This window comes from Mya arenaria, chromosome 5, assembly GCF_026914265.1.
Source record: "Mya arenaria isolate MELC-2E11 chromosome 5, ASM2691426v1".
Classification (NCBI taxonomy): Eukaryota; Metazoa; Mollusca; class Bivalvia; order Myida; family Myidae; genus Mya; species Mya arenaria.
The window spans coordinates 63,395,837-63,423,702 of NC_069126.1; the positions used below are offsets into that span (position 1 = coordinate 63,395,837).

The 27,866-nt window shown below is 34.7% G+C and overlaps 1 protein-coding gene across 6 annotated transcripts; it reads right to left on the reverse strand.

Annotated features, from left to right (window-relative positions):
• Positions 1–4,732: 4,732 nt before the first annotated feature.
• LOC128233882 (LIM and SH3 domain protein 1-like) lies at positions 4,733–27,747 on the reverse strand. 6 transcript variants are annotated; one of them, XM_052947749.1, is made up of 10 exons: positions 27,565–27,747; positions 25,915–26,009; positions 24,277–24,361; positions 23,540–23,714; positions 22,389–22,418; positions 18,733–18,861; positions 16,355–16,387; positions 11,609–11,701; positions 9,753–9,907; positions 4,733–8,782 (listed from the first exon to the last, which is right to left on the reverse strand). In XM_052947749.1, exons 1-10 carry the CDS (start codon positions 27,634–27,636, stop codon positions 8,606–8,608), a joined length of 1,044 nt encoding a protein of 347 aa, XP_052803709.1. In that variant the 5' UTR covers positions 27,637–27,747; the 3' UTR covers positions 4,733–8,605. The 6 variants fall into 6 exon arrangements, with proteins under 6 accessions (XP_052803709.1, XP_052803710.1, XP_052803711.1 ...); XM_052947750.1 differs by lacking the exon at positions 22,389–22,418; XM_052947751.1 differs by lacking the exon at positions 16,355–16,387.
• Between the last annotated feature and the right edge of the window lie 119 nt (positions 27,748–27,866).

A 27,866-nucleotide genomic window follows, 5' to 3' on the forward strand; every position in this document is an offset into this window, starting at 1 on the left:
GTCTGTATCAACATAGTGTATCTGATATTTAAAAGAGCACGATGAGTTGGTGGCTAAGATAAACAAGACCACAGTACGTTGGTGAATACGATAAACAAGACCACAGTGCGTTATGGGAACGATAATTAAGATAACAGTACGTTTGTGGCTACGATAAACAAGACCAGAGTACTTTGGTGGCTATGATTAACAAGACCACAGTATGTCGGTGGCTTCCTTAAACAAGGCCAAAGTACGTTGGTGGCTACAATAAACAAGAACAGAGTACTTTGGTGCCTACGATAAACAAGACCAAAGTAAGTTGGTGGCTATGATTAACAAGACCACAGGATTTCGGTGGCTTCCTTAAACAAGGCCAAAGTACGTTGGTGGCTACAATAAACAAGAACAGAGTATGTTGGTGCCTACGATAAACAAGACAAAAGTACGTTGATGGCTACGATAAACAAGACCAAAGTACGTTGGTGGCTACGATAAACAAGACCAAAGTACGTTGGTGGCTACGATAAGCAAGACCAAAGTACGTTGGTGGCTACGATAAACTAGAGCTGTCACAGGAGTGACGAATACCCCCAAATGCCGCCTGGACACAGGAATGGCAAACCATTCCTTTGAAAAGAGGCCATAACTCCAAGGTTACTGCACACTGCATCTTCTTTTATCATGCATGTATTGTTTTATTTAAATCTGTTGAATAATTTAGAAGTTACACTGCTGACAAGAAAAACTAGCCTTTCATGAGTTATCGTCCGGAAACCGTTTTTCTATTTTTAGTAACAGTGACCTTGACCTTGGCCCCACCAGCCCCAATATCGAACTTGACCTGTATCTTCTGATGTTACACCTGTGTACCAAAAATTGTTCAAATCTGTCTAGCCTTTCATGAGTTATCGTCTGGAAACCGTTTTTCTATTTTTAGTAACAGTGACCTTGACATTGGCCCCACCAGCCCCAATATCGAACTTGACCTGTATCTTCTGATGTTACAACTGTGTACCAAAAATTGTTCAAGTCTGTCAAGCCTTTCATGATTTATCGTCCGGAAACCGTTTTTATTTTTTTAGTAACAGTGACCTTGACCTTGGCCCCACCAGCCCCAATATCGAACTTGACCTGTATCTTCTGATGTTACACCTGTGTACCAAAAATTGTTCAAATCTGTCAAGCCTTTCATGAGTTATCGTCCGGAAACCGTTTTTCTATTTTTAGTAACAGTGACCTTGACCTTGGCCCCACCAGCCCCAATATCGAACTTGACCTATATCTTCTGATGTTACACCAGTGTACCAAACTGTATCTTCTGATGTTACACCTGTGTACCAAAAGTTGTTCAAATCTGTCTAGCCTTTCATGAGTTATCGTCCGGAAACCGTTTTTCTATTTTTAGTAACAGTGACCTTGACCTTGGCCCCACCAGCCCCAATATCGAACTTGATCTGTATCATCTGATGTCCCACCTGTGTACCAAAAATTGTTCAAATCTGTCAAGCCTTTCATGAGTTATCGTCCGGAAAGCGTTTTTTCTATTTTTAGTAACAATGACCTTGACCTTCGCCCCACCAGCCCCAATATCGAACTTGACCTGTATCTTCTGATGTTACATCTGTGTACCAAAAATTTTTCAAATCTGTCTAGCCTTTCATGAGTTATCGTCCGGAAAACGTTTTTCTATTTTTAGTAACAGTGACCTTGACCTTGGCCCCACCAGCCCCAATATCGAACTTGACCTGTATCTTCTGATGTTACACCTGTGTACCAAAAATTGTTCAAATCTGTCTAGCCTTTCATGAGTTATCGTCCGGAAACCATGAAAACCGACAGACCGACCGACCGACAGACAGACCGACCGACCGACCGACAAGCTCACTCCTATATACCCCCTCAAACTTCGTTTGTGGGGGTATAACAAGACCAAAGTACGTTGGTGGCTACGATAAACAAGATCAAAGTACGTTGGTGGCTACGATAAACAAGACCAAAGTACGTTGGTGGCTACGATTATCAAGACAAAAGTACATTGGTGGCTACGATAATCAAGATAACAGTAAGTTGGTGGCTACGATAAGTAGACCACAGTACGTTGGTGGCTACGATGATCAAGATAACAGTAAGTTGGTGGCTACGATAATCAAGATAATAGGAAGTTGGTGGCTACAATAATCAAGATAACAGTAAGTTGGTGGCTACGATAAACAAGCCCACGTTACGTTGCTGGCTATGATAAACTAGACCGCAGTACGTTGGTGGCTACGATAAACTAGACCCCCGTACGTTGGTGGCTACGATAAACTAGACCACATTACGTTGGTGGCTAAGATAAACTAGACCTCATTACGTTGGTGGCTATGATAAATTAGACCACAGTAGGTTGGTGGCTACGATAAATTAGCCCACAGTACGCGGGTGGCTACGATAAATTAGACCCCAGTATGTTGGTGTCTATGATAAATTAGACTTTAGTACGCTGGTGGCTATGAGAAACAAGACCATGGTACGTTGTTGGCTATTAGAAACAAGACCACGGTATGTTGTCGGCTATGAGAAACAAGACCACGGTACGTTGCCGGCTATGAGAAACAAGACCACGGGACGCTGGTGGATATGAGAAACAAGACCACGGTACGCTGGTAGCTATAAGAAACAAGACCACGGTACGTTGTTGGTTTTGAGAAACAAGACCATGGTACGTTGTTGGCTATGAGAAACAAGACCACGGTACGTTGTTGGCTATGATAAACAAGACCACAGTACGTTATTGGCTGAGAAACAAGACCACGGTACGTTGTGGGCTATGAGAAACAAGACCACGGGACGCTGGTGGATATGAGAAACAAGACCACGGTACGTTGTTGGCTTTGAGAAACAAGACCACGGTACGTTGTTGGCTATGAGAAACAAGACCACGGTACGTTGTTGGCTATGAGAAACAAGTCCACAGTACGTTGTTGGCTATGATCAACAAAACAAGAGATGTTTGTCAAACATTATGCCCCCCTGAGCGCCATGTTGTCAGGATTATATGGACAATTGAATGAAATATGCATGGACCAAAATGACAGCTGATTTGTTGCCGTTAAGGCAGTTTTAAGATTATGACCATTAAAGTGTGAGGATAGAGTGTGTTATGACCATGACCTATGAACTCAAAATCCAGAGTCATCAGCTGGTCACCAGAAACCTAAATGTCAAGTTCGAGGGCCATGGGTGCAGGCATTGTTGAGTTATCACTTGGACAACCTTTTATCATTCAAGGTCACTGTGAGTGACCTTTGGCCCAATGACCCCTAAAATTAATAGGGACAATCTGCTGGCCGGGTTCAACCTACAAATCAAGTTTGAGGGCCATGGGTGCAGCCATTGTCAAGTTATCACTCGGATAACCTTTTACCATTCCAGGTCACCGTGACCTTGACCTTTGGCCCAATGACCCCTTAAATCAATAGGGACCATCTTCTGGCCAGGCCCAACCTCCAAGTCAAGTTTGAGGGCCATGGGTGCAGGCATTATCGAGTTATCACTCGGACAACCTTTTACCATTCCAGGTCACTGTGACCTTGACCTTTGGCCAGATGACCCCCAAAAACCATAGGGGTCATCTCCTGGTCAGGCCAATTCTCCAAGTCAAGTTTGAGGGCCATGGGTGCAGGCATTGTTGAGTTATCAATCGGACAACCTTTTACCATTCAAGGTCACTGTGACCTTGACCTTTGGCCCAATGACCCCCAAAAACAATAGGGGTCATCTACTGGTCAGGCCCAACCTCCAAGTCAAGTTTGAGGGCCATGGGTGCAGGCATTGTCACGTTATCACTCGGACAACCTTTTACCATTCAAGGTCACTGTGACCTTGACCTTTGGTCTGATGACCCCCAAAAACAATAGGGGTCATCTACTGGTCAGGCCCAACCTCCATGTCAAGTTTGAGGGCCATGGGTGCAGGCATTGTTGAGTTATCACTTGGACAAGCTTTAAAATTATTTTACCATTAAAGGTCACTGTGACCTTGACCTTTGACCCGATGACCCCCAAAATCAATAGGGGTCATCTACTGGTCAGGCCCAACCTTCATGTGAAGTTTGATGACCATACGTCTAGGAATTGTTGAGTTATCACTCGGACAAGCTTTGGTCTACCGACGGACGGACGGACGGACGGACCGACCGACATGCCTGTGCAAAGCAATATACCCCTCTTCTTCGAAGGGGGGCATAATTATGGTCATCTACTGGTCAGGCCCAACCTTCATGTGAAGTTTGATGACCATACGTCCAGGAATTGTTGAGTTATCACTCGGACAAGCTTTGGTCTACCGACGGACCGACCGACATACCGACATGCCTGTGCAAAGCAATATACCCCTCTTCTTCGAAGGGGGGCATAATTACTGTAAGTTTGTCACATCGGTGGCTGTAACTGACAGAGGTCCTGTTGTTTGCTTTTTTAATGTTCTTTTCGCCCGACGAAATTTTTAAACTAAGGTTTCAAATACGGTAATGTTCTTAAATATCCTAAATATGCTTATATACTACATGTGCATAATAATTATTGCAGTGTGTTACATCAAAGAACAATTCCAAAGACTGAAAGACGAACATTAGTTTTGTACCATATTTCCTACTTTTTTTCTACAATGTTGGGCAGAATATCCTGTGATGAGATACATATCCCTGCTATTCAAGATTTCAATCAAATGAATTTTTATTGTACAAAAAAACACAATACAAACAACAAGACAGCTTTCAAAATTTATTAAATACTATGTGAGAGTACAAGCATTATGGAACATTTCTGCACCATTGAAATGTAAGAAAGAAAGAAAGAATTAAGTGAAGCTAAACAAGTTGAAATAGTCGCAAGTTCAAGATTCTCATAGACTATGTTTTATCTTAGCCTCTGTGACAAGTAAAGACTTCATAACAAGTTGAAGTAAAAATACCAAATGAGGAAACTATCTGTTTAACATCTTTACCAAAATCTGACAACCAATGCTTTTATCTGTTACATATTCTACCTGTCAAAGAAACCATTTAGATACAAACCAACCTAAGCCTATCTTAAATGGATAAATCTGTTATCCATAAAATAAGCCGTCTAAATATATAATAGTCATATACACTTTACATGTTCCATTATTTTCATACCATTTTCTGTTCTATAAGATTATAAATAAATAAATCATCTATTGCAATATTTGATCTGTTTGTTTTCATTGTGGTGAGCGATATTTAACACTGAAAGACTGAACACAAAAACAATGGCCAAAATCATAAATTAATACCAACCAAATGTTAGAAAAGATAAGGACTGTCTATAAAATATACACCAACATAGACTCTGTCCAACTTTAATTACATCTGGAAAATACATAGCATACTGGCCAGTCATACACAACCATTAACATCCAACAAAACAGCCATACCAATCATTGACTTTGACAAACTTAAACATTAACATTGACACAGGCAATCATTGACCCAGAACACACAAACATTAACATTGACCCTCGCAATTATTGACAGGGTCACACTCAAACCTTAACATTGACACACGCAATCATTGACCCGGTCACACACAAACATTAACATTGACCCTCGCAATCATTGACACGGTCATACACAAGCATTAACATTGACACAAGCAATCATTGACACGGTCACACAATAACATTAACATTGACCCTCGCAATCATTGACACAGTCACACATTAACATTAACATTGACTCTCGCAATCATTGACACGGTCATACACAAACATTAACATTGACACACCAGTGCTCACCACATGAACATGATATTAAACTATGGATATTAGTATCTAAGTGCATAGAGCGATTATCTGAAGCAAAACCTGTTTCTATCTTAACTTCATAAAAAAAGAAAGATAATAATGTTCTTAGAACAATTATATCACAAATTATAAAATCTGAATATTGAATATTGAAATATTTACACAACATTTTGTAGTTAAGGGAAATACATAATAATGGGAGCATGCATTCGGGTCTAAGAGGGAAAATGGGGGATCACCACTAAAAGAGGTACTATATGTAAATGCTTTATATATAATGGGATGAAAATTGCACTTCTTTAAGGTAGGGTTGTCCAATTAGTATTTGTGTCAATTATGAACACTTAAGTGAAATGGTGTGTTCCAATTATTTTTTAATTAATAAATTACACTTGTGTATTGAGAACTCATTACCTTTGAATTGTTTCTATATTGTATATGATACTTAGCCAAACTCCAAAATACCAGTTAATAAATACCCATATAATTGACCAGCCACAGAAAAGGGTTCTATTAATCCATGCCACCTATATTAAAATTATTGCCAAGAAACTCATATTTAAATAAGGGTTTTTAATAATATAAAAACAATCGTTTTCACAAAACACTGGGACTTTAAACTGTGTTATTTGAAGTATAGAATTGGTAAAGGATAAAATCCTTATAAACAGATCAATTATGTACTCCCAATATTAAATCCCGAATATTATGTGAATATGTACTTATATTTGCAAGATAGTATTTAAATTCTGACAATTGGTGTTTTAGGACGCAAAAAAATGCTCTTTTCTTCAATCAGTACTGAAATGATTAGAAGAAACAACACACAAGATGGAAGGATATTTTAAATGAATAAAATTCACTACATGAAGAAGAAACAGTTCTTAAATTAAACTGAAAACTTTCGTTGACCACATTTGATCTAAGAGCTCATTGATCTTTTTACATATAACAAACATGGAACAGTCTATTTTTGAACCAAGATCATTCCAAATGATTGTTTAACAACCCTTTCAAATGCCTGCTTGTTATTCTGTACAGTACAGTTAGTAATCCGATGAAGTTAAAAAGTTGAAATGAAAAAATAAGTACCCACCTTAAAAGTCTAAAGTTTGTTGGCTTTATAAGACATTTTAACTGTTTTCCCATAAAACATTTCTTTATTAAATTAAATCAACATCATGTCTAAATACAGTAAATTTCAAAGCTACAGTTTTACAAAACACAGTATCTATCTCTTTACAAAACACTAAAAACATTATGGCAAATAAAATTCCTAAGTTAGTAAACCAAGTAATTAATTTAAACCAAAATAAAACTAAACAATCCCTGAATATTCAAATAAATATGATTCATAAAAGATCCTAACACAAAAAACAAAACAAAACTTCTATTCTATTTCATACGGATTTTACTAGATTTATTATAACTCTATTTACTTTACCATTTAGCTTTAAGAGAAAATCACTGATCATTTTGTCAGTTTGAGCTAGGCAACATTATTTCAGTTTATTCATAAAAGTTTTTAAAAGTCCTTTTTGAAATTTCTAATATCTGAACTGTAAAACCAAAGATAATCAAGTTTATTTAGTCCCAAAATTGAGGTAAAAATATATAGCCAACTAAAAAAAAGAAATTTTGAAAAGAGCTGCTTGTTTTGAAAATGGCCTTGTCATAACTTGTACGATGAACCATTCACGCACTCAATGTTATGAACTGTAACATATGGCTGCCATTGAATGTATGACATGATCTAAAATAACAACTCTCCTTACAGTTAAAAACTGTACATAATAACACAGCCAACATAGCAAGCTAAAACCTCACCTAATGCCAACTGAATGAAAAGTTGACATCGATCACTCCATAATGACACTAAAACAATCTAAATCTAAAGAAGTTTTTTAATTTTCTAAACTCTGTGAATAAAGCCTGACAAAAATAAAGGTCCTTAAAGGGACTAGACACCAGATGGTCCAAAATCTGCAAATAAATTGTTTCCACAAGACAAGCCTAGAATCGTCAAAACGAGCAAGTATGAGGCCGATAATACATCATTTTACATGATTTAAAGAATATTTAGTCGCTGTCTCAGCTGAGTTAACCCATTTACAAATAGCGCATAATGGTTTCCCAGTTAATGTTGTGTATATTTAGCGTGTGAAAGTCACATGATTAGTACAGATACATATACAGACGCTATTTTTAAATAACTGGGATTTACATGATAGACAACCCAATAAATTCCAAATTGGAAAAGACATGCAAAAACTGCGAAATAAACATTATGTAGTAATGATGTGATACATCAGCGAGTAGGATTCAATGCGTTGTACACAACGATATCAATTTCATGTATGTTTTTGACAATTTTCTTTTTATCTTTCAATTGTTTCATCTCTTGTCCAGCCCCTTTAACAACACAGAATGGATATCGAAATTAACAAAGTTTTCTCAGTGCAGTAACTTCTTGCAAACACCATTCATATGCTGCTTCTGAAGATATGAACATTTACCAATTGAAAAAGCAGAACACAATTTTATCCCATGGTATATCATGTATAGAATGTCGCTAAGTGATATGCCTTAACACTCTATCAAAGTGGATAACACAATGCTTTCATGAAAGATACATTAGCATAACTCTTTAATCTAATACTAAGCCAAACCATATACATAATAGTATCGTACATAACAATAGCAGAACCATGCTTAACATAGCATATAAAATCCTATTGATAAAATGTTTATAATAACAACTTTGTACAGAGCTACATAAAATTTAAATATCAGTTCTTTAATAAGTGCGCACTGGGACCTAGTTGCTCTTTTCTACGTAATTTGACGGCAGCATTCCACGTTTTCCTGTCTTTTCCACTGTGCCTTCCATCCATCCGGCATCAATTGGTTGGCAGAAAATTAGGACATCTCCTTCACGGAAACTGACTTCGTCCGCATCCGCTGCATCATAGTCGTACATAGCAATGCACACCATCTACAAGTTAAGAGAGTAAATGCAAATTTGATTTCTTTTTTAGGCCACTGATAAAGAATAATAATATGACGCCATGTTTGAATCCAATGTGACTAGGTCATTTGAGTGGCTTGCTGGGGGCTGCAGCTGATAAGCTCAATTGGGAGCTGGTTGGCATATTTGCTGGACAAGACTCCCTTACTGTGAAAGGTGAACAGTATCTATGCCGATGTATATATGCTTGCTGACAAATTCCTTGCCAGTTTGACAAATGGAACTGACACATGAATTGTTCATGATCTCCTATTGTGTAATGTTATTACTATTATACACTTAGTGAATTTGATTTACAAATGCGACATTCCCTTAGCCTTGCTGAGGAGTCCCTACTACTACATGGCCATGAATGCAGATTTGGCCGATAGGTGGGATTGGGATGGAAGGTAGGATTGCTGGCCTAAACCAGTGTATTGATGTACAGGGTTCAACACTAGAGGCCTGGAGTCTGTGACTCCTTAATTCATGCAGACTGGACTCCTTTATTAGGTTGGTTACTTAAACCTAGACTTCTTCTTCAAGCCAAGTAAAACAGTTATTTTTATATATAAGTATTCCTTTTGGTTGCTGGAATCTTCTTTCAAACTCAACTTTATTACTAGTTTTGATTTGAAACAATATAGCTTTTATGATCCTTTTTTAATCTTTGACATTGAATTCTGTCTGAGAATGCTGGTTTCCTTGATTTTGACTCTGACTTCAAACATTTGTAAATAGGTGAAAAGTCAACTATTAGTTGTTACTAATTTCTTAAAGCTGGATTGTGACCAAAGTTGATAGCTTAAAGAATCTGGAGTCCACTTCCTGGGTAGAAATCAGTACTGGTGTCCATTTTAAGAGGCTGTAAGAAAGTACCCCTAGTGAGAATCAAGCCCACAACCTCTTGGGTTAGCGGCCGACACTAGACCACTCTCATCATTTTTCTATTACATACCCCTTTCCCTCCTGACTGTTCTGCCGGTGGAGGTGGCTGATAGGCGGGCTGAGGTGGTTGGTACGGTTGCTGGGCCTGTCTGGGGGGCTCATATGACTGTCTTGGGGGCTCATAGGGCTGCTGGGGAGGCTGGTATGGCTGCTGGGCTGCCGGACCTAGTTGGATACAGGCGTTGATAAATCTGACAGTTCTTAAGAGACAATGGTAGCTACACTTGAATGCGGTTAATAACATAATTCAGAACTACATTAAATGCAAATGTTACATGTGTTTTTTATTTTAGTTCAGAAACACCACCTTCAGCAATGTTTTGTAAGATTTATTTTTTGGCTGTGATTTTTTTTCGTTTTACTTGAACATAGCTTTAAGTATTTTTACCAAAGACGGAAGCTTTTTTGAATAACAAGTACATTTTGGTCAAAGGTAAATGTATGCAATATGCCTCGACATGTACAAAATAACATTTTGAAGTCAAAGAATAACACTTCTTTTTAAAATTACTAAATAAGGGAATGGAATAAACACTTCACTACAATGCAATTCATGAGTGTCAAACAGCACACCAGAACAAGAGCATCTAAAACAGAGCATACACAACCAAAGCATACACAAATAGGGCTTTGTGGATATTATAACATTTCCATTACACAACATTTGTAACATTAAACAGTGTGATAAATAACACAGACACTAATTCATATTCAACATGCAAATTCCTCTACAAAACAACAAAAGGCATCCTGTTCGTTCCTATTAAAATGGAAATTTAAGTATTAAATAATTTATATAGGGACATTGCCTCATGTTTTTCTGATAATAACCTCAAACAGAAGGAAAAAGACATAGAATTTACAATGAAGTAAAACAGAACTTTTAGAAATTCCTCTACAATCCAACAAGTGTATTATTATCGATTTGATTGATCACCTGACAAATGCAATAAAAAATACATCTCTTTATCTCGAAAATTGCAAACAGAGGAAGAATGTCTATGGTGTAACTGTGTTCAATTTTCCTCTTTCTACCTGTTATCAAGAACGTAAATCAAATTGTTTTTTTTTTTCAAATCTTTCAATGGAATATCACATAATTATTTTCTTGGAAAATTTCTGCTGTTTGAAAGTAATAATATTTATAAGCACTTGATAATCACATATCTTTAATAAAAAATGAGTTTTAGCAATAATAGAATATTGAATTGAAGTGTTGATTGTAATGAAAATGCTGCTATAATGTCTTAAAATATCTCATTCTCGTGAAATGATACACCAATAATCAATCTGGGGATATAAAGCCTACGATAAAAAAAATCATGAAATAAAAATAAAATACTATCTACCCGTTAATGTAACATTGCATATATTCAATAAAACCGACATGTCTTCCAACAGACAGCTGAATTTTTAGTGTATATCTAATGTTAACAAGTTCTCCAAAATAGCGTCTGATTAAAGCACATTAACAACTCATGCACAACTAGACTGTACTTATCAATTTACTGATTTTTTCTGAAAAATTGAATGTATACTTTGAATTTGTGAAAGTACACAGTAGTTTTGTCTGAAAGTAATTTAAGTAATTAAGAGTTAGTGCCAAAGAATTTGAGTTGAATTTATCCTTAAAGAAACAGTTAATTCTTCTGTTTCTTTGGTCTAAGAAATCCCGTTAAGTGACAACAATTCAAGCAAATGCCAACTCATAACACTTTTGATAAAATATATATCCTTTACCAAAGGGTATACAAATTAGTTTACCCATCTTTGTATACAATGAACAATTTTACCCATCTTTCTATACAATGAACAATGCTACTTAACAGAAGTTCCTTTAAACTAAGTTTGAGTCCAGAAGCTTACTTTTAGGCTGACTTTGCTGTCCTGTTATAGAACCGTCATTCATTGGATCATAGTCGCTGATTGATCCAATGTTTTTCCGCGCTGGCTGCTCAACTGAAAAACAAAGACGTAAAAACCTCGCTCACTCCTAATGTCATCATGATTTTTGTATTTTCTGATGAACCCAATAGGCCATAATAATTGAATTCTAGGAGCACGAATTCCAAGATTATTATTTACCGTTTACTCAAATAGATATACGGTAACAACTTTCTCTATGCTGCAAGATCTCTTTTGACTGAAAGACCTTATTTTGGAAATTGCATAATGACAGCTGAGATGAATTGCCATTATAGTTGAAAATATGTTACAAATGGATTTGTTTCAATGACAATTACAGCTGGAACTTTAATGTCTTGCATTTCTTGCTGTATCAGTCAGACTGTAGAGGTTTCTCACTATGACTTTGGCGAAAAAACCCTAATAGAATCAAATAATGTTCAACAATGCACTAGGAGACGATACCGGTAGCTCTACAAGCAATCTCCTACACAGTGATCTCCCTTGATGAGCAAAGTATATCTGTGAAACCATGTTGGAAAGATAGCTCCATTTATTTTGAAAGAGTTTATGTGACCTTGATTGTTATCAAATAAGTATGTCTGCTGGATGTGATAAAGGGACATAACTCAAGACATATTTTAACAAAACTAGACATACTTGCAACACACTTTTGTCAAGTGTACTTACATGTTAAATTAAGCGAATTCAGTGTTGATATCTCAATTGTTAACCCTGAACACAGTTTTATTAAGACTTATGTTTTACTTATCTTAACGTCAAAGTCTCATTAATTTCTTTACTTATTCAGTATTATCATTTCATTATTGTTCAAACATAAGATCAATGAAACCTGATCATCTGATGGAAATTATAAACAATAATATTAGTCTACATTAAAGTAGAGGTCAAAGAAATAAGAAATATTCTGAGAAAGATTAATCATTTTTCAGAAAAAGCAATAAAAAAAGAGAGAACCAATTTGAATTACTAGCACTAAATTTTATAGAACAAAAGACAGAAAACATTCTAGCAACCTCTAGGGTGTAATAGGCAGTTTGAAATTAAAGTAAAAATAGTATTGATATACTTTTAGACCTATAATGTTATTCAAAGACACAAGTTTATGTTGTGATTAAAAGATAAATAGGTTCCACGGCTGTCCTTAAACATTTGTTTGTTTGCAGTGAAGTGACCAATATACCAAATGAGAATTCCCCAAAACCATTAGTGTCATCTGTCTAGAGTGCCCGTGCACCATGACCTTGACCTTTTAACAGTTAGTCAATAGAGGTCATCTAATGACCATGACCAAGGTGCATACCAAGTTTGAAGACTCTACTACAAGTTGATCAAATGTTCTTGATCGGGAAAAAGAGTACACCGACAACGCTGTTAGCATACAAAGAAATCCCTATGAATCTGACATGCATAACGGGCCACAAAAAAGTATCTATTCCAAAATAATCTCCAGTAGGTCAGTTTAATGTTAGATCATTCCTCAGTCAAAATACTTCCCAACCCACTCAGAAATTATGGGTTAAACCACGGCAAACATATATTTTAGAACGCTGATCCCAATTTATCAAAATACAAAAACTCATAGAAAATAAAATGTCACATTAGGTAACAATAACAGCAGATGTCAGGTCACATTTAGGAAGCACTTTACAAATGTAAGTTTCTTTGCTTTATCATTATTAAATAGTTTTTTTTCTTCATTCAATTGATATTTTCATTTGAAAAAAGAGGCTGAGTCAGATGAAAATCTGTTTAGATGTAATCAAATAAACTTCTGAGTTGATGTAATCAGATAAGTAACTCTTGATGTAATCAATTTAGCAACTGTTTGATGTAATAAAATAAGCAACTGTTTGTTGTTGTCAAATAAGCAACCATTTTGATGTAATCAATTAAGCACCTGTTTGAATTAATAAGTTTAGCTACTGTTTAAATGTAAGCAATTAAGCGACTGTTTGATGTTATCAGATAGGCGACTGTTTGATGTTATCAGATAAGCAGCTGTTTGATGTAATCAGATTAGCTACTGCTTTGATATAATCAATTAAGCACCTGTTTGATCTTATAAAATAAGCAACTGGTATATGTAATCAATTAAGCAACTGTTACATGTAATTAATTAAGCCACTGTTTGATGTAATCAGATAAGCACCTGTTTTATGTAATCAGATAAGCAACTGTCTGCTGTAAACAGATAAGCAACTGTCTGCTGTTATCAGATAAGGAACTGTTTGATGTAATCAGATAAGTGAATGTTTGATGTGATCAGATAAGCGACTGTTTGATGTAATCAGATAATCGACTGTTTGGTGTAGTCAGATAAGCAACTGTTTGATGTAATCAGATAATCGACTGTTTGATGTAGTCAGATAAGTAACTCTTGATGTAATAAATTTAGCGAATGTTTGATGTAATCAGATAAGTATCTGTTTGCTGTAATCAAATAAGTGACTGTTTGCTGTAATCAAATAAGTGATTGTTAGATGTATTCAAATAAGCCACTATTTGCTGAAATCAAATAAGCCACCGTTTGCTGAAATCAAATAAGCCACTGTTTGCTGAAATCAAATAAGCCACCGTTTGCTGAAATCAAATAAGCCACCGTTTGCTGAAATCAAATAAGCCACTGTTTGCTCTAAACAAGCAACTGTAAGATGTAATCGAATGAGCTACTGTTTGCTGAAATCAAATTAGTGACTGTTTGCTGTTATCAAAAAAGCGCATGTTTGCCATAATCAAATAAGGGAATGACTGATGTAATCAAAAAAGCTAAAATGCTACTGTTTGCTGTAATCAAATTAGCGACTGTTTGGTGTAATCAATTAAACTACAATTTGATGTAATCACTTAAGCAACTGTTTGATATAATAAAATAATCTACTGTTTGATGTAATAAAATAATCTACTGATTGATGTAATCAAATAAGCAACTTATTGGTGTAATCAAATAAGCGACTGGCTGATTAATTACATATTAAACATTTCTACAAAAAATACAACAACAAAAACTAGCAGCAGGGATCAAACCCGGACCTCTAGGTCAACAACTGTGGCCACCAAATCCATTATACCAGGGTAGCTAGATAGTCTAAGAGCATTTAAGATGTAGCATGATATTATAAAAAAGTAACAATTGTGGCAGATTTGTAAAATCTAAAACAAGGGTTGTCAACATTTGAATATTAACTTTCTTGATAATGATAAATATGTAATGCACAAAGCAATCAATTTTGTGGAAAGTTTTTGCTAGCAGGCCAGCTTTTTGCTTCTTTATTAATTAATATAAACAATGATACTGGCCAGAACAAAGTGTACTGCTTTAATTTCCCTCAGTCTTAAAATTTTCAACTTTGAAGTATTTAAAGATAAGGAATTTAAAACTATTAACATCTGTCAAATGACTGAGCTCATCCTTCGGAATGATTAAGAATTTAGAACATCTGCAGTTATCAAAAAATTCAACACTAGTTACTTCCCTTCCAAACAATAAAATATGAGTTGCACACAAAAATCAAGCATCACAAGAATACATGTGTGCACGTTTACATATATACTAACTTATAATTTTGTTGTTACATCAAAATACAATACAATTAAATAACTGATAAATAGTGACTGGATACTCTCATATATATCATATTAGTAGGACAACAGCTACATGTACTAATTTATCATTTTATAACTGATTATAGTGTGGTACCACAAGCCAAAGATTTGGGCACTCTATATAAAAATGATTGAAATGAATGAAAAACAATTATTTTTAACTATATCTAGTGAATATCTCAACACAAAAGGCATATAATTTATTTTTAACGGCTCTACATGCATTTGAAACATTCACAATTCTGTTAAAACAATATCAAATATTTTTGTGTTAAATAACTCAAACATTTCAGTGACATTTGCATGTTTAAACAGCTTAAGTCCAGTCTGAACAGTTACAGTCCAATACTTTGCTGCAATTTGTTGTGAAATTCAGCAAAACAATACAAAATCTGTTAAAATACCTTCAACCAGAATAAATTGACCATAACCTATTAGCTATCTTATACCAATCAAAATACCCTTCCGAAATAAATTCCTGCCAACAAGTTTAATTGTTTTTAATCAACTTCAATGCAATCAAATCCCATAAACTTTAATGTAAAAATGCAGGCTTGAAAATACCTGTTGGAACATGAATTGGATTTAATTTGATTAAAGCAATGATCCAAACTCTTGTTCGTCAGCAAAAAGAACACCAAAAATTATTATTTCACACTTAGTCTAGTCTCAGCCTTAATAATACATTTGTAGACTTTATAAAGTTGACATCACGCCCACCTGCAGCTTTCCGGTCAATGGTGTAAACTCTTTTAAGTTTCACAATGGTATAAAAAGGTATGTTCATGCCTGCTCCCGTCATAGAGAGTACAAATGATCTGGTTAGGGAGTATAATTCAAAGGGACACTCGCAAGACTGTAGTATCTACCTTAATTGACAGAAGGACTGACTACAGCCCTGCATGCATTCCTCGAAATGATCGAGTTAGTATTCCCAAGCAAAATGCACACAACATTCTGGCTATAGAGATGACAAAAACAATACCATTATAACCAGAAAAAAAACAACAAAAAATAGAGCAAACTACAAGAGCGTGCAGCTGTATCTGCGTTAGTGGGCAGGCTTCACCCGATACTTACAGCGATCTTGTCCGTACGAGGCGCGTTGCTGGTCTACAAACATACGGACGGACATCATGCTACATGTACATACAGCACACAAACATGTCTTGCATTTTCTCCCCAGAAAACTTTAGATTTATTCCATGCACGGGGCCGGCACAACTCTTCTGACTTTTCTAAGCCCTTTGTTGATAAAATATTTGATTGACTTGTTCAAAATCTTAATTTTACATCTAAGCAGGGCAAATTCTAGGCATGGCGAAAATTAACTTCAACAATTTTGCAGGCCACTGATACACCAAATGAGAGCACTATATTGAGTCAAAACAAATGTCCCAGTCCTAAAACCTTTTGATAAAAACTAAAATACTTTAATTTAGAAATTTTAGAAATGTTTGAATATTAATTTTTATTGAAAATATTGAATATTGTTTCAATCTGTTCATTTTCTGGGGAAAACTACTAAACATCTTTAAACACTCTAGCTAAGTGCATATGCACAATAAATAAAATTAGCATTGCCAACTCATTCTAATGTTCTAGAAAATCATAATTATGTTAGCATGTGTAAATGAAACTGAAAACAAAAGAATTTCAAGCACTCAAACTACTTCGTATTATATCATGTTGCTTATTAAATGAAAATCCCTATACTGTTAAATAAACAGTTTTAGTGTTGTTTTCTTCAATCAAAAAGATTCCTAACTTAACAATTGTTATAAGCCTTGCTGTTTAAGTGAGTATTGTCTCATGCAACATATATTCTAAGTCACATGTGAATATATTGACTTTAAAGTTATGTTTTTTTCTTAAAAAAAAAAGAGATGTGTTAGGAACCTCAAAAAATTATGTTTTAATCGCATAATAATGTTTATTGAAGTTCCTAGAAACGTTAGATAAAAACGTCACAGAGTGAATGCCAGAGCTCATCTGTTGCTTTCTTCAGTCAAAAAAAGAGCATTTCTCTAATTTATTATTACGAGTTATGGGCACTTCTATGCATGTGTATTGTCTCCATCAACACATGTACCAAGACTCATGTGTATTGTCTCCATCAACACATGTACTAAGACTCATGTGTATGTGTAGATAGCAACACATGTACCAAGACTCATGTGTATTGTCTCCATCAACAAATGTACTAAGACTCATGTGTATTGTCTCCATCAACACATGTACCAAGACTCATGTGTATTGTCTCCATCAACACATGTACCAAGACTCATGTGTATTGTCTCCATCAACACATGTACCAAGACTCATGTGTATTTCTCCATCAACACATGTACCAAGACTCATGTGTATTGTCTCCATAAACACAAGTACCAAGACTCATGTGTATTGTCTCCATCAACACATGTACTAAGACTAATGTGTATGTGTAGATAGCAACACCTGTACCAAGACTCATGTGTATGTGTAGATAGCAACACCTGTACCAAGACGCATGTGTATGTGTAGATAGCAACACATGTACCAAGACCCATGTGTATGTGTATATATTAACACCTGTACTAAGACTCATGTGTATGTGTAGATAGCAACATGTGTACCAAGACGCATGTGTATGTGTAAATAGCAACACATGTACCAAGACTCATGTGTATGTGTAGATAGCAACATGTGTACCAATACTCATGTGTATGTGTAGATAGCAACACATGTACCAAGACTCATGTGTATTGTCTCTAGCAACACATGTACCAATACTCATGTGTATGTGTAGATAGCAACACATGTACCAAGACTTATGTGTATGTGTAGATAGCAACACATGTACCAAGACTCATGTGTAGGTGTAGATAGCAACACATGTACCAAGAATCATGTGTATGTGTAGATATCAACACATGTACCAAGACTCATATGAATGTGTAGATATCAACACATGTACCAAGACTCATGTGTATTGTCTCTAGCAACAAATGTACCAAGTTTTATGTGTACATCTTGATCAGCCTATGTTTTATGGCCAAAGTTAAAAAAATTGCACAATGATGAGGCCGACGTCTCCAAGATTTATAAATCAACTTTTTTCTACCAACAACAGACACGTTGAAAACATTAAACTGTTCAGTTTTCCATTGCATGATTATGTTTATCAAAAAACTAAAGACAACGCTTAACTTTTCAATTGTAAGTTTTATAGCTACATGTACATTAAAGCTTACAGAGAGTCATTTCGAAAAATATCAGCCATTGCCTTATAACTAAAGTATTTCACTGGACCATTAATTTTAGCTGCAACCTATCACAGTTTCTTAAACTAAAAGTAATAGCTTAGGACAAACATATGTTTCAGGATCTCAACACTCGAACACTGGTAAAAACTAATAACACGCTCGGTAGACACATACATTATGCAGGGACGATGGGTCCACTCAATCAGTACCTACCTCTGCCAACGTTGGAATCATACACCTGTCGGGCGCCAGCGGAGTTTCTGTTAGAGTACGGAGAGTTGGTTTCTTGTGGTGGCTCCATGTCCGCAATACGGCCAGGGTCCCGACGGACATTTCTAGGGGCTGAAAAACATGCAGAATGTGTGAATTAACTTTTTCTCATTACCAGGATCCTTATACCAATATACACAGAGTGATTTCATTTATAAGACCTTCTGGCATGACGGTGCATTTCTTCATACGTGCAGTCACAAAACATACAAGATGATGAAATTGGCTCAAAAAGCTAAAATAATCCCTAAAGTTCTTGTTTACCTTTAAACAAAATTGTCCACACTTAAAATTCTCTAACATACTATCTATTTATTCATCATTCACATAAAATTAAATTTAACAATAATAATTTGAAGTCGTAAAAGGTTAGGATAATTATATTTTGAGATGTTTTGGAATTGGTTATCAAAAGGGGGCAATATTGACAATCATAGGGAAATAAAAAAAATCTTTTTGATGGGGGACTGGGCCCACATTTGGCCCAAAAAAAGAAGACTGGGGGCCTTGTATGTGTACACGAGTAACTATTATATATAAAGTGAAAATGAAAAATATTAATGATAGTTTCTAGTCAAAGATGCTGTAAATTTCATTGACTGGTGTATTGATTGATTGATTATTCAAAATTTGAAGCATACAACAATGATTTAATTGAAACGTCATATTTTTTAGTTGTATGCACCTGTTTCTATGAAAAACAGATAATACCTGTATATATTTCAATACATCTTTGTATAAAATAGAAAGTCATCTTTATAAATCAAGTTGCAGTGTTCAACAATAACAAGCTAGGTCCCAGGATCCTGAGGCCACCAAATGCCATCAGCCGGAGCCCCCAAGTCAGGGTGCTAACAGGGCACCATAATTTTTTGGGGGGAGAAATTAGATAGGAAGCAAAACACATGTTTAGTTCAAGCAGAATTAATTAACTATCAAAAAGTCATGATTTTATTTGGGTATTATTTAGCCCACGAGACAATAAAGTACATACTGCTAGTTTTGCTAGTAAACTTTTGGTTTCAAATTTTTCGTAAAATAAATTGATATGCATATTCTTCATATACAATTAAATCTTTATATTTCAGATGAAAAATGATCTGCATATTTTATGCCTCTCAAGCACACAAAATAATGATGAAATTGTCAATGCATCGAACAATGAAACCCAGTAGCATACTCATGTTTCATACCCACAATTCTTATCTATTAAAATCTAGTAAAATTTTACTTTTAATATAGCATATCATCCATATAATTAGGATTCTTACTGGATTGTGATTATACAAGCAGCTTTATAAAATACTATTAAAATACAAAATTGAAGAATAAAACTGCTCTACACTATCAAAATGTGAATTTCTTTGTAAAAAAAGGCATATTAAAGATATACATAGAAGAAAATAAATTCTGCAAAGGACACCTGAGTAGGAAAGAACATATGATTTCAGATGGTGGAGTCCCTTCAGGATCCCTAGGAAAATATAGTTAGTGTCGACACCTGCAAGTAGCATCACAGTTAATACCTCTCTAAGGAACCTATACCACTGATTCTGCAGAATATTTGTTCTTATGGACAGTTATAAGAGTAACATGTTAAAATATAAACCAGAGATCTATACTACATGTGCCAGGATATAACATAAGCATATAAAGATGATACAATGTTTGTATGCCCTTGACTTAATATTACTCCTTAAATTGACATTTTATATATGCAAATATAGATAAAAATATCATGTACAATTCTCAGTACCGCCGTAAATATGGTTAATGTTATACAGAAAACTTGACTATACGTACATGTACAAATATATATACTGCATACCAGCACATGTCTATATACACAAGACATGCAATTAACTTCAAACTTTATGACAAAACGGCCATTCATTTTACATGTATTGTCATAAATACATACATCAATCTATATTTCAACACTAAATATGAATTTACAATTTAATAACCTATTTCTGACCCCTCTGAAAAAGTGTACACACCAACTGCAGATAGCTCATGTACAATGAAGCTGTTATTCTAAGCACATGATATGATTTGGACTTTGGATTTTAACAAAAACTAGTTTGTACCTGTTATATTTTTTTGGTGTAATTTACTGCCTTCTTAAGGCTGTTTCCCTTGCGAAAAACTGTCCATTTTTCCAAAAAGTTTACAATTTTTTCCAAATTTGATAAAAAAAATTCTCAATTTGATAAAAGCAGACTACGTCAATGAATTTCTTGAAATATAAACAAAATCTTGACAAGACTTACTCTTTCACAGCATAATGTATGCATAAAAAAAAAATAATGTATATTAGCCATTATATTAGCTGTTTTGGCCTGATTTTGTATTTTTCCCAAAGTTTCCCAGGGGTACTTTCACATGACCACTAAAAAACAACACAGTACTGATTTTTGACCAAGAAAAAGACTCTATAGCATTTTTATAAGCTATCAGCTTTTGTCACAATTGAGCTAAAATAAATTAGTATAAACACATATAATATCAACGAGCAAAACCTCGCAAGACCATGCTTAAGGATTTTCTTAACTTAGAAAATCTGAGTCCCTGATGTAATTTTCTGGCTAGGGACCCCAATTTATAACCTATATTACACCCATGAGACCCCTCAATAAGTATTTTATTAAGAATAAAAAGTTATATAATGTCCAGAGACCCCAAATCACCCAACCATGAAGGTCCCAGGACACCTAGGTAAAAACTGTTTCTATTCAGTTTGCTGTAATAATTACTTGACTTGTACTCATTTTTAATGTTCATCTTACTAGTTTGTTACTAATGAACCACCTGTGGCTAAATTCAGTACCATAACATTTCAATTATGAAGATCTGACAAAGTGACATTTGTAGTCTTTTTGGCAAATAGTTTATCTACCTCTAAGCTACAGAACATACATGCCAAATTTACATGTAAACAATGTGAATACTTGCTAGTCTGTTAACTGTGAGTCACTAAGCAAAATGCACTTTAGAAGAACAATCCTAAAACAGAAACAACACATCTGCTCAACGGGAGCTTAACATTTTATAATCAGGAAATGAACCATTGAACCTGTCATCCCTCAAACAACATGGGCATTCAGCTAATTAGAATGGCTGGTAAAAACAATGTGTTTTTAAAGTATGCTTGGAGTTCATATACTGAACATTGTTTTTTATATTCAGAATGTGCCATATTGTACAAATAATGTGTTCTAGTATATAACTTTATCACTAGAATAATAATTTGATAAATGATATATTGAAATTTAATGTCAATGTTACTACAATGTACACATTTTTTGTATTTATTTCCAATAGATACCCAAAAATTATGATAGTTTTTGTCAGGTGGTATTTAAAAGGGGTTCCAAATTGCCGTTTTCAATGTAAAAAAAAAAAAATCTATTTCTGTCACAGCATGGCGTATGCATAAATCCTTGAAAACACAGCAAAGGTCGAATTCTGAAAATCAAGTATTATTGTTAGGTGCTGTTTTAATCCCTAGTCTATGAGAAACAGCAGCCAGTATCATCCAAAGACAGAAAGCCAGCAATGTCACTGACACCTCAGGCGACTAATAAAGCAATACCTACCGCCTTGTATGTTGCGGACAATGCCCTGGGCTGCAGGAATAAACAGTTATTTGTATGAACAACATGGTCAGAGATTTCCCTATTTTTTGAATTTCACAGATAGAGAGTGAAAATGATTCTAAATGACATTTAAAAAACAGTAAAATCCTTTTTCGTTTTCACCCCTAAAATTTGACAACTGAAACTAGTGATGAAATAAATCATAATGACAATTTAGTTCAAATTTACCAGTCATAGTACACTACTAGAAGCAACAGATGAAAACCACTGTCAAGTGACATCCTGCCATGGCCACAATATATACAAATTCATAGTCAGACATAAACATTATGATCGATAGTTAATACAAGGAAAGGGTAAGTTCACAAAGGTTTCTTTCTGGTCCAGCAATTTTTCAAAAAATTAAAGCCATGTTTTTTTCGTTTTCACCAAACATGAGTTTAAAATACTTTCAGTTTAAGAAAATAAGGTATAGATAGTTAAAAGTGTTCCCTGGTCATTTTTCATGTCATTTGGTTACTTTTAAAAAAAGGGCAAAAATCACATCTTTCACTTTCTGAACCTAAAATCTTTCATGCATTTGAAAAAACTAATCAAAATTTAATGAATATTGTATATTTTTGACCTCTATAAGGGTCACAATTTATCTTAACAAAGAATTCAAACAAATTTTATTCTTTACTCTTGTGGAGCTGTAAATTCATGAGCCAAACATACCCCGTTACAATTTAACCCAACCATCTTTTTTAAACAATACAAAACAAAAATTTGCCTTGAAGAAATAAACTTAACATGCACATTTTACATTAACTGTTTCATTGGCAAGTTACGCCACCTTTCATACAAAAACTGTCAGAGATGTCTAATGTTGACTTGTTTAATGAACTTAGAAACAGTCCCATAATGTTGTAACAATACCAGTATACCTTGTGCACTACCTGGGGCAGAACTTAGTTTGCTGAAGCAGGCGGCAAACCACTTTTTTTCTAATATTATTCAACGATTTATGCATTTGGGCAAAACAGGCATACACCAATGAGCCCGGAGGTATAGGCGATGTCTACCACAGTAAAATCCTTTCCTAGGAAACCAATAACTTGTTGAGAAGAACTCCCCACTATCCCTTCCATCCCCCCCCCCTCAACACTCACCTTCCACCTGTTCCGCAGGTCTGTTAGCCTCCATCTGGACTCGCTTTTCTCTATCACCATGGTAAGTAACATTGCTGATCACATCCATATTCTTCCGGACTCGCAACATCTCCGGATCCTCGGCGATCTGAATCTTCTTTCCCTTCTGTTGCTCGAAATCAGCATGGTACTGGATCTGAAGACAGGCATTGAGTATTTCATTTTTACAGGACGCTCCTATCTAGTGTACTAGTAATCGATACAGTACAAGTTTTTCTTCAAAAGTGCCCTTTCACAGATGTAAGAAGCCGTTTTGCTAGGAGGGACTACAATTTTGTCCGAGGCAAAGCCTTTAGACGATTGCATTTTTGCCACCTGCTCTGCTAATTTATACAGATAGGTAAAACAGTCTTGTACTTCCATCTCAAATCCGAAAAGATTTCAGGCATTTTATGCCCACTAAATGCGGACATTTTCTGATGTCCACTGACAGTATAGGCGCCACCATTTTGTTCTTCCTGTTGACAAAGCCTCTCAGTAATACAGATCAGGAATGAGTGTTTATTCTACGGGTCGCAAAGGACCCAGGGCGAGAGATACCTAAACAACGAAAATTACGGCAATGTTTCTAAATTTTGAATTCTTAACTTTATTGCCTAAAAAAGATTAGGGTCGGCAAGGAAGAAATTGGATTGGTTGGGTTACCGGAAACACATTTTTATTTTGGCCTAAGCTGTCAAGTGTAAGCATGCACTTACATTACTCTGTATTTTGGTGTTCTGTGCAATTCTTCTAGATTCTGGGGTATCAGCAACCGCTGTGTGGCCTAACTGTGGGTAATGTCTGAAACATCAAAAATACATGTTAGTCAATAATTTCCATTTGAGTTAACAATTACAATTGTCATGGAGATTGACAATCAATTAAAGTCATTGAGTTATCAAAATTCTTAATAATGAATATATTAGATTAATATATATTAATATATTAGAAACACTCAATAAAACAACAAGTATTTACTTACTTAGAATTACAATGTTCGATTTTACTTCACCTTAAGAAGTGGTCATTGCTTACAATATTAAAAGTTTCACAGGTAAGTGTATATGTTCTCAGTAAAAGGGGTAAGTATTATTTTTCCTACTAATGGAAATGGTAAAAATTCAAATAAATTTAAACTCAGTAGTGAACAAATAATTGCTCTTTTTATACATATATTTATATATATATTGATATTATTTAATATCTTTATGGTTAATCCAACAAGCATTATAATAATATTATAAACAAGAATAAAAAATAACATGCATAGTTTTGCAACAATCTAGATATAATCTCCAAACTTCTATCCTAGTTACTTTCTTTATCAGCCTTGATGAGGAGTTATACATAGGGAAATAGGATGTTTATTTCTTACCTGATAACACAAATTCAAATGTCTTATCAGACCATATAAGCCACTTACTGGAGTATGGTATCATAGACCATATATCAAGATGGTTTGACAAGATGCATGTATTTATTGGACATGTACATAGATCAAACCATATACCAAACTTGACATGAATTACAAGTTAGGATGAAACATCAAACCTAATGTTTTAACTTTTTACGTACATGTATGAGTTACTCAATGGACAAACACTGATTCAGTATCTATATCATTGAAGTATGTATAATTTCATACATGTACTATTTCTAAAACAATGAAATTGAGACAGGGTTATGAGTTACTATGTTTTCTCATATCGTGCACTCTTCATAAAATGTGTAACTGTAATAACATATTATGGATGTTTCTTAAATTATTGTTAAGCTATTGCACTGCAGTATAGCAATTTGTCATTTCTTTTATCAAACGTACACATTGCAGAACGGCATTTTGTCACAGTAAACTATCGCATTGCAGTATGGCATTTGGTCGTTGTATTGTCAAAGAAAACTAACACATTGCTACATGTATATTTGGTAATTTGTTACAGTAAAATTACCCATTGAAGCATGGCATTTTGTAATAATAAATTTATGCACTGCAATTATTAATAGCAAACTTACGCTACGTAGTATGGCAGTTTTTTTTATAGTAAACTTCCGCAATGCAATATGACAATTTGTCATAGTAAACTTTACAGTATGATAATTTGTTAAAGTCTAACCACTAGCAGCATGGCATTACATCATATGAAACTCATGCACTGCAGTATGGCAATTTGTCATAGTAAATTTTGCAGTATTGCAAATTATCAAAGTAAAATGATGCAATGCAATATGGCAATTTATCAAAGTAAACTTACGCATTGCAGTATGGCAGTTTGTCATTGTAAATTTTGCAGTATCGCAAATTAACAAAGTAAACTGATGCAATGCAATATGGCAATTTATCAAAGTAAACTTACGCATTGCAGTATGGCAGTTTGTCATAGCCTTTGTAGTTTTTCATGTTCAGGGTCATATTGCAGACTTGACATTTGAAGCAGCCTTTGTGCCATACCTGGAAGACAGAATGAGAATGAGACCAAGAAAAACACCAATCTTATATCCATGCTGACCATAACATGTACTGTTTTCAAAGGATACTGATTAAGTATTAAAAAAATACTGTATGTATGCAACTTTTGTTTTCATTTAATATTACATATTCCAGTTCTGTTCAAGTATCACAGTTGTGACTTGATATTGTTAAATATTTACGTTATTAAGGATAGCGCATGACATTACACCAAAGTTTAATGGTTAGACGATATGGGTATAACTTGTTTAAAGGACATTTTTAAAATGATGGGGGAAAATATGCTAAGTTTGGCAATTCAGAAAAACAAAGATTATTTAAAACATTAGTAAAATTTACATGAATATTTATTTCTCAAACTTTAAAATGATGCACAAAATATACAGTCTACAGCATGTTTACTTTTCAGACAGTATACGTTATTTAATTGAAATCAAGTCTGTCATATGTGTTTTGCAAATACGATGCATATGGGTATGGGGATTTTGTATTTTTTAACTTGTGAAAACACTCTTACAGGTAGTTAAATAAACCAAAAGAAACAACATAAAAACAGTGTCCACAAGCCTTACAGATCCACAATTTTGTCAAAAGTATTGTCCATATTTTCAATGTAAACATTAAGTACTAAGCTTCATTTGAGTGCGATCTTGAATGGGTAAGGACTGAGGTTACAGTTTTTTCAATGAGGCTGATGTAGACACTAATGATTTTATACTAGTTTCCTAGAGTTGGCATAGACAAAAATAACAAAATACTTCAACCTTTTTCAAAAAATGGTATGATAAGCACCACTTATGTCTTCCATATGATGATTATGTTCAATACCTTGCAAAATGATCTAATATTTCAACAAAAACATACAATACTTATATTAAACACACCAGTTAATATCAAGTTATGTTTTAAGTGATATTTTTTGTACAATCATCTGACAATGTGTGCTGATGTGACAATATATACTAAAGTAAGTGGTAACCATTTTGGCACAGTGTTAGCTTTAACCATCAGTAAGATTATTGTAATGGGAGACAACAAGAGTACCCTAAATACATCCTGCTGGATAGGCTTAATGGTGACTGCTTGGTATAAGAAACTGTTTTCAAAGCAAAAGCAATATTGAAACCAAGGCTTTTGGTCCAAACAGAGAAATGATATAAGAAGTTATGTTGATAAATTATAAATAGACTATTTAAAGACTTAGCTTTATACATAGGAATCTAAATAAAATGTTTTACTTTGAAAGTGTTTGATTCCCATTAAAAAGGTCCTCATCTTTTGTAAACATCTACCAAAACGCCCCGCCCATTTGCATACACCCGATATTTGATCTGCGATATTTTTTCATAAATGTGTGAATGATGTCTACAAAATTTGAGCTTTTAAAGTATAAAACACAATTCATTGAAACAATGTTCGTCTTGTGCATAAAATGCGAAAAATCCATATAAGGAAATCAGACTTTTTTCGAAACTGTAATGAATTTCGGATATCACACGTTTTGAATTTCAGCATCGTTTTCCCAAATTTTACAGACCTTGTCCAAACACTTGAGCTCTTCCGTTGGATACACAGTTTTACTGCACCTTCCGCACTGTTTAGGAGGCATTTTGAATGAGCGTGTCGTAAAAGAGGAAGAAATTACAATGTTTTCGTTTTTAACACACACCTTCTTTGAAACTAGGTCAATCGACCGGATATTCAAATATGCGCAGGTGTTTACGCGCGCGCATCGAAAAATTCCTTTTCATCGGCTACACACCACTATTACTTGTGCTCGTGACTAGCGGCGAGCTGACTCACGGATGCCTGCTCAAGAGCTTACCACTCCCCTAACTG

Bases quoted from the DNA above. Each gene is read 5' to 3' on its own strand.
- LOC128233882 (XM_052947749.1), bottom strand. From the start codon at position 27,636: ATGCCTCCTAAACAGTGCGGAAGGTGCAGTAAAACTGTGTATCCAACG. The intron at 16,388-18,732 runs GTAGGTACTGAT...GTATGTTTGTAG, and splicing joins TGATTCCAACGTTGGCAGAG to ACCAGCAACGCGCCTCGTAC. The intron at 9,908-11,608 runs GTAAGCTTCTGG...GTATCCAACTAG, and splicing joins ACAGCAAAGTCAGCCTAAAA to GTCCGGCAGCCCAGCAGCCA.